Source organism: Zea mays, chromosome 5 (genome assembly GCF_902167145.1).
Source record: "Zea mays cultivar B73 chromosome 5, Zm-B73-REFERENCE-NAM-5.0, whole genome shotgun sequence".
NCBI lineage: Eukaryota > Viridiplantae > Streptophyta > Magnoliopsida > Poales > Poaceae > Zea > Zea mays.
The window spans coordinates 222,939,762-222,948,131 of NC_050100.1; the positions used below are offsets into that span (position 1 = coordinate 222,939,762).

The following is an 8,370-nucleotide window of genomic DNA, read 5'->3' on the forward strand; positions in this document are numbered from 1 at the left end:
TATTGATAGTGCTACCTTTTAGCCAATAATTAGTTATGTAAGAGTTGCTCTTGGTCTTGCCTCCATCTACTCCCTCTGTTCCTGCAATACAGGGCATTCTAACAAAGAATTAACGCAACACTCAAATGACGCTTGTACTCATGAATTATATCTTATTAGGGCTAGTTTGGAAACTCCATTTTCCCATTGAATTTCTATTTTTAAGAAAAAAATAAACTAATTTCCCTTGAAAAAAATAAAAATCCATTGGAAAAATGTGGTTCCCAAATTAGCCCTTAAAGAGTTTCCCCCCTCAAAATTGGCTTTGTTTTTAACAAACTTTGCTAAATCTAGACATATTCATTACATTGATTGCATTACATTTCAGTAAGAAGTTTAGAAATCACATTACACTAATTAATTTAGGGCGGAGGGAGTACATATACAAAAGTCGTGACATCAAATCTGAGGTTCTATCGTTTTCAATTCACTTGGTTGTGGTTTAGAAATTCTTTCAGTATCCAACTGACCTGAAGACTTTTGGGGTGCTCCTACAATTGAAAGCCAACTAGTTAGAAGCAACATAAATTGGATCTGCAATTCAATAGATAAACCTAGGAGGAAGGGGGGGGGGGGGGCAGCCCCACTGTCCTCCATAGGTCTAGAAAAAAACTCGAATCTCGCGAGTCGGCTAAAGCTCAGAGCATCTCGACTTGCGAGCCTCACCGTTTTTCGAGCTCCGTCACCTAGCGAGCCATACCGAGTCAAGCCGAGTTCGACTTGGCTTGTTTCCAGCCGTAGGCATCCAACGAGAGCTGGCCTACCGCCTCGCTCTAGCGCATTGGAGAGCGGGTTGGAGCGGTAGAAGGGCAAGAGGCGAGCGGTATCGAGACGATGCATTGAAGTGGGCACGGGGCGAGGGGGTGATGTGAGAGCGAATTGGCAGCATCTGATTGGTCCACGTAAGCGTCACATGTGTTAGTTGTTTTTAACTATTTGTGGTCCAAAAAACGATAAAATCACCAAAAAACCACGAATTTCATCCATAATCCATCTATAAATACCCTACCTAAATAGAGCTCATTTCACACACCATTTTATCTCATTTCTCTCTTCCAAATTCCCCTCTCTTCACATAATATCGGGTTGGTCCTAGATTTGAACATCTTCATGGGTCTCTTGCAATCTGATGGGTCCCATAGCCCTCAGTTTGATGAGTTTTCTCCACTGCATCATCGCTCCGATGTTTTAGCTTTAAGACCAGTTTGTTTCCCCTTGGTAAACTTTAGCACTGCACTTTTTACTAAAGTTTAGCTACTAAAAAACAAACATGATCGCTGAAGTGTTGTGCTAAAGTTCCACCAAAAGTGCTAAATTGTGTTAAAAGTGGTCCTCAACCCCATTTTCCATTGAATACCACTTTCTCTCTTCCCCGCCATTGGTTGTGTGCTCCTCGTGGACCGCAAGTGCTAAAGTTCGTGCTAAACTTTAGCACTAGGAAAACAAACAAGCCCTTAATCCTCCACACACTATTTATTGTAGGTTAATGATTGGATTATGCATTCTAATGATCCCATCTCCGGCAACAATAAGATCGGAACAAGTTTTTGGGTCTAAATAGTGGCAACATACAACTCCACCTTCGACCCTCGCTGTTATCGGACCGCCAAGCAACTTAAAGATCATTGGGACACCTATAACCGAGAGGTAACCAAGTCTAATGCATACTACAAAGAAGAAAGATTGCGTTAGAGCGGACAATGGTCATGGAGATAACTATGGTGAGATTCGAGTATAAAGTGGGGCATCCATTCAAGCCCCATCCCCTGATGACAAGTTGTTCGCCATGAGCCCAAGACCCAAGTGGTCAGCAAAATATGGTTCTGATAGATAGGAATGCAAATAAGATAACTCGATTGGGAGTCTTTGTGAATATAGTTCTGGAGACACTGAGGAGGAAGTGCCCCGACTAGTGGGGCATGATAGGGTATTGACGTCTGCACAAAAGGCGAAGGCGAAGAGAAAAGTGAAAGAAGCCGCGAGGAGCGGGTTAACAAGTGAATCATTTAAAATAAAACAACTTGTCGAGTGAATTAGTGAAGACCAAGCTTTTGAAGCATTGAAACATTAAGAGCTGATTTAGTGATCAGAGATCACGGGAGGATCTATGAAGAGAAATCCCCTTGTTATTTAATTTTGAATAGCAAAACGATTTCTGTCACATAGATCTGCTCGTGATGCCTGATCACCAAACCTGTCCTAAAGGGCCGATTGCTGGAGAGTTCATGGCCTCTTGATTGCTGGAGTTCATGGCCTGACCTCCTACGAGTCTACGACATAACGGGAGTTTGGTAGGTTGCGCATTCTTCATTCATGAATTTATTCTCCAATTTCAGTTGATCGACAGTAAGGACAGAGAAGCGAGTTTTGGCATCCTCTTCCCTCACGGATCATCATCATCTAATTAATTAACCAGACAGAGGCGCAAAAATGATTCTTGGCCTCCGTTTGATGAGTTTCAGACAGTGCTAGTGTAGGTAGTACAAATTAAATGGGAATTACAAAAATCACGCTAGATACATCCGTAGGTCAGAAGGCGGTGCAGTTTGTGGGCAAGCCGGTGATGCGGTCGACGGCGACGAGCTCCTTGGCGGTGCATTCGAAGACGTCCTGGCCGAGCTTGGCTCCAGCGGCCTTGAGCCCCTTGAGGGACACGGCCTGGTTGAAGAGATTGACGACGGGCAGCTTGGACGCCGGCGGCATCTTGCCCGCGGGCAGCAGCACGGAGAAGTCGTCGGCGACGAGCGGCACCTCGAAGTCCGTCTTGTCGTGCTTGAGCACGTTGCCCTTGGCGCTGATGTGCGCGCCGGGCTCCATGTGGTTGGTCGAGAAGCTCGTCTGGTTGGGAAAGTTCGGGTAGAGGCTGACGTACCCGCGCAGGTACATCATGTCGATGAGGAACTTCTTCCACGACGCCTGCCAGCCGTTGGTGCGCGACCGCGGGATCTGCACGGGGTTCTGCTTGGCGTCCTCCGTGAAGCGCGCCGCCATGTAGGCGTAGAACTCGCGCCAGTGCTTGGGGAAGAAGACGGCGCCCCAGCTGCAGGGGAGCTGGTGCAGGTAGGGGGTGTTGGGGTGCACCTTCTTGAAGAACTCGGTGGCGTTCCACTTGGGCCGCTCCTTCACCACCTCCACCAGCCGCGGCGTGTACAGCGAGATGGACGAGAGCTCCGGCAGCGACACGCCGGGGTCGTAGCGGTAGGCTAGCAGCGCGTACTTGATCCACAGGTAGTAGTAGGGGGACACCTCGATGTCGTCCTCGAGCAGGAGGCCGTAGTCGTCGTCGGAAGACGGGTACCAGCTCTCGCTCACCGCCCGGATGAGCCCGCCCTGGATGATCCGCCGCCGGAGCGTCTTGGGCCCGTGCGGCCAGTCGAAGGAGTTTACCACCTTGAGCGTTGCCGCGTCCACGCGGCTGTCCATGTTGAAGCTGATGGGCACCTCGTCGCCCAGGTAGTAGGCGCTCCGCAGCGACGTCAGCAGACGCAGCAGCGACTTGGCGCGGTTCTGCGTGATGATGTTCACCGAGATCCGCATCCGGTTCCAGTCTGCAGTTAGCAGATCAGATCGAGCGAAGTTAGCTCTGTTGCGATGCATTCATGGCCATGGCGTGGCGGCGTGCAAACGATGCAGAGATGCAGGTACGTGCTTACTTGGCAGTGAGGCGGGCTTGAGGGTGGCCATCCAGAGCACCTTGGAGACAGAGCTCCTGGGGACGAGGACGAGCGCGGTGCGGTTGACGGTGGCAGCAGCGGCGGCCATGCGGAGCGCCTCTTTGACCTTGTCGTCGATGTCGGCGAGGGCGACGACCACGCTGGGGTTGTGCATCTGGACGATGCCCCGCATGCTGGCGTAGACGGCCTGGAGCACGGGCACCTCGGAGCGCGACGGACCGGACAGCGCGCCGATCCCTAGGTCGAAGATCTTGAACCGCCGGTCCCTGCACACCACCTTGGGCCACTTGAGAACGGTGGCGGCCTCCTCGCAGGGGCAGTGGCCGCCGCCGGACACGACGAGATACGCCTTGCGTCCGGGCGTGGTGCGGAACCGCTCCAGCAGCGGCGCCAGCGCCCTGACCTCGCCGAGGGAGTGCGCGTAGAAGAGCGCGTCCACCTTCTGCGGGTGCATGGCCGCCCACTGCGTGACGTAGCCAGAGGTGAGCGCGCGCCACCACTGCTCGTCCCGCACCTGCACGATGTCCTTAAAGATGACGGTGGTCTCGGAGACGTAGGCGAGGCGGTGCTCGCTGTCTCCCCACGTCTCCTTGTCGTTGGGGTCGACGGGGAGCACGAAGGACCCCGCGCCCATGTACTTCTGCAGCTGGTAGCTCAGGTGGAGGTCCTCGCCGGTCATGAAGGTGAAGGGCGTCTCGATGAAGAGCGTCTTGACGAGGTCGGCGGGCAGGAACCAGGAGCTGGACAGGAAGTCCACCTGCACGATGCGGTCGACGGTGATGTTGTAGGCCGGGTCCGGCAGGTACAGCCCGGCCTCCTTGGACCGGAACTTGCGGTAGCTCGGGAAGGTGAAGTCCTTCTGCCGGAAGGGCAGGATCCGACCGATGCTCCCCAGCACGGCGCTGCCGTACTTGTCGGTGCCGGCGACGTGGCAGAGGATCTCCAGCATCCGCGCGCCCGGGATCATGTCGTCGTCCAGGACGTAGACGAAGTCGGACTCGGACTGCAGCGCCATCTGGAAGCGGCCGTAGTACTTGAAGTCGTAGCCGGAGGCGACGAAGCTGACGCGCGAGTCGTTGTAGCTCTCGACGATGCGGCGGAGCGACGCCTCGTTGGGGCTGCCGAAGGAGAGCACCCAGGCGCGGTGGAACGGCAGCGTCTGCCGCCGCAGCTGGTCCAGCTGCGCGCACAGCGTGCGGCGCTTGAAATGGTTGAGGATGACGGTGACGCGCGGCACGTTGGCGTCGGCGTCGGCGTTGGGTCCCGACCCCGGCGCGGCCCAGCGGGACCGCATCCGGAGCAGCTCAGGCAGCGTCTCGGCGCCGAGGCTCCGGCGCTGGAACGCGAGCACGTCGTCGTAGAGCTCGCGCTTGAGGCGGATCATGACCTCGTCCGTGGACTTCTTCTGCTCGAAGTCGATGCTCTCGTGCTCGCACGCCTCCTCGGGGGACAGCGCGCCGGCGCCGGGCTGCGCGGCGATGAGCTGCTTCCAGTGCTGCGCGATGCGGGTGGCCCAGGCCAGGTCTGGCTTCACGTTCACGCGGAGGTCCACGGCGGGGCTCATGTAGTAGAGGAGGAAGGTGGCGTAGATGGCGAAGGCGAACTGGAGGCACGTCAGCGCCGCCACGAGGCGGGACGTGTTCCTGACCGTGCCGCCTCCGCGCGCGGGCTTGCCACCACCGCCCTTGCCGCCGCCGTACTCGCCAAGCATGCCCTCCAGGGAGTCACCCCTGACGATATGCGCGCGGGTGACGCCCATGGCGGGAACGCCCTGGTTTTTGAAAGAAAAATAATACTAGAGAGCTTCAGAGGATGTGTACGTACGTGTCCAAGTGATGTGATGCAGGCTATGAATGAATGGTAAGGGATTGCTCAAATAGCGAGTGAGGGCATATTTGGGAGGAATCATAAGGGCTTGTTCGGTTATTTTCAATTCATATGGATTGGAGGGGATTGATACGGATTGGAGGAAATTTTGACTTACTAGGGATTGAAACCCCCTCAATCCCCCTCAATCCATATGGATTGGGGTAGAACCGAACAAGCCCTAAAGAGGCTCCCGGGCTCTTGGAGCTCAGCCAAACGGTCTAAAAAAAGAGCCTCAATAAAGAGCACCGATAAGTTAGAGTCATTTTTACAGAGAGGAGCTCAAGCCAAAAAAATTGATTCCTAGCAGCTCCTCTCACTCTTCATCTCTCACGTTAAGAGGAGTCATTTTGCTAAATAATTTGTTAAAAATGCTGGCTTTTATAGAGAAGCTGTTTTCGAAGAGAAGCACCAGCCAAAGTTCTTTTTAGCCGTGTCAAACGGGGCCTGAGTGAGGGAGTGTCCAAGTGATGCAGTAGGGATTCAGGAAAGCCAACAGCCAAGAACAAAAGCAAGCTATACGACTTGTGGCATGTGATGCATGCAGTAGGGATTCAGCAAAGCCAGCAGCCAAGAACAAGCAACGTGAACATGAGTGCATGCATGGTTTTGTTCAAGGTAAACACTCTCCCCAAAACATGTATTACTACTCCTACAGAAGATCCAAAGTGAAATAGTAAGCTATTACCTTTGTAGAGACGAAATAAAGCCAGCAAGAAAGACGTTGTAGTGGTTCCTTCGGTGCTTGTTTTCAGAAAGAGCCGGGGGTACTCTGCTACACGCAAGGAGCTAGCAGATGAAAGCGAATGCGCGGTGGTGGTGGCGGCGGCGAGCCGGCGACACAGAACGTTTTGCAGCAAGGAGAGGGGTTCCAATTCAGAGGCACGCAGTAGAGGAAGGATAGGAACAAACGAGCCTGCCTGCTGGCTACTGGCTAGGGACCCCAGGTCGCAGTGAGGCACAGCAGGAGGCTTGCCATTTATTTATAACGAGAAGGCGACGAGCACTAGCAGCATCGTGCCATTGGAGTCGTCGATCGACCTCACCTCAAGCATGCATCATGGCTGAAGCTTAGAGACGGAGCAAAGCGCGAGGGTACCGTACGGTTGCGTGCATGCGCATGCGCTGCACCAACGGAACCGATGAATAGTCCTTGCGTACGTGGACCTCAATCGCGATCGATACATCTGGCGCATCGTGCGATGTGCTTTTCTATTCGGGTTCGGGCCGGTCCGTCGTCGTTGGCTACTAGCTAGCTACGTACCGGCCATAGCATGTGATTCAGTTTAACCTTGCTTAGGCGACGACCGACCATATATGCACGAGAGCCCTACTATCTTCTATCTCACGGTGAAAACAAAAGCAATTATATTTAAGCAATTTCAGTAGTAATTTAATCGACATCAAGAAAATCAAAATATACGTGATATTAGGCATGTGGATGGATATATGAGATCTAAGTGTGATGAGTACGTAGATAACACTAACAAACATGAATTTGATGTACAAATTTATTGGACAGCGAGCAACCAAGGATAGAGCCGAATGCATTCAAAATGGTGTCTTCATTTGTCGTTTCCGCTTGGCGCAGTGCAGATAAGTTGTCGTGCCGATCACCTCCAATTTAACGAGAAGAAGCTGACAAAGTAAGAAGTTGTGGTGCTTGTAAATACTCCCAAAAACATGATTGGTGATCTTCACCCAAGCAAATGAACCCTTGGACGAACGACACTCGTTTCAAATGTCTGCTCTCTCCCGGTGTCCATGCGCACAAGAACTAAAATGAGCGTGCTTGGCTAACAGCGTGACCATAGCATGTGATATCCTGGCCGCTGTGATGGTGATGTTCTGCCTCAAGGCTTAATAGTGTATCCATACTAATAAGATGTATCTTCTTTTTTTGTAAGTCTATCTCAAAATAACCTCCAAATTAAGTGTGCTTGACTTGGAGCAATTTGGGATGGGTGACCGACCAAAAAGTTTTCTCGGGTGCGCATGAGTGAGGACAAAGTGCACACAAAAGACCCGTGTTGGTATGCGGGGACGATATATGATCCTAAAGAGTTGCTAGGAGTAAGTATCGCCGGTCCAGAGATTGGACATGGTGTTACAAGTGGTATCAAAGCCGACCCTCGCGGCTTTACCGGTGTCTGTGGGTTAAGGGGTTCGGGTATTGTCGGGGACCATAATTAGGGGTACCCTCAAGTCTCCTAATTCTCAGCTGGTAACCCCCATCAGCATAAAGCTGCAAAGGTCTGATGGGTGCGATTAAGTCAGGGATCGGTCCATTCGAGGGACTCGATCGCGCCACGCCCGAGCCTAGCCTCGGACAAGGGCAGCCGACCCCGGAGGATCTCCGTCTCGCTCGAGGCCCCCCTCCAGCGACGAACATATTTCCGGCTCGTCCGAGGCCCTGTCTTCGCCAAGAAGCAACCCTGACCAAATCGCCGCACCGACCGACCAAATCGCAGGAGCATTTAATGCAAAGGTGGCCTGACACCTTTATCCTGACGCGCGCCCTTCAGTCGACAGAGCCGAAGTGACCGCCGTCACTTCGCCGCTCCACTGACCGGCCTGACAGAAAGACAGCGCCGCCTGCGCCGCTCCGACTGCTGCGCTGCTCGACAGAGTGATGCTGACAGGCAGTCAGGCCCGACCTCAAGCACCATAGGAAGCTCCGCTCCGCCCGACCCAGGGCTCGAACTCGGGCTAAGCCCCAGAAGACGGCGAACTCCGCTTCGCCCGACCCAGGGCTCGGACTTGGGCTAAGCCCCGGAAGACGGCGAACTCC

General features: G+C 53.3%; 1 protein-coding gene across 1 annotated transcript; it reads right to left on the reverse strand.

Moving 5' to 3' along the window:
* Window positions 1-2,326: 2,326 nt before the first annotated feature.
* LOC103627873 (glycosyltransferase family protein 2) lies at window positions 2,327-6,534 on the reverse strand. The gene is made up of 3 exons (XM_008648182.2): window positions 6,268-6,534; window positions 3,693-5,484; window positions 2,327-3,587 (listed from the first exon to the last, which is right to left on the reverse strand). Exons 2-3 carry the CDS (start codon window positions 5,470-5,472, stop codon window positions 2,569-2,571), a joined length of 2,799 nt encoding a protein of 932 aa, XP_008646404.1. The 5' UTR covers window positions 5,473-5,484; window positions 6,268-6,534; the 3' UTR covers window positions 2,327-2,568.
* Window positions 6,535-8,370: the final 1,836 nt, after the last annotated feature.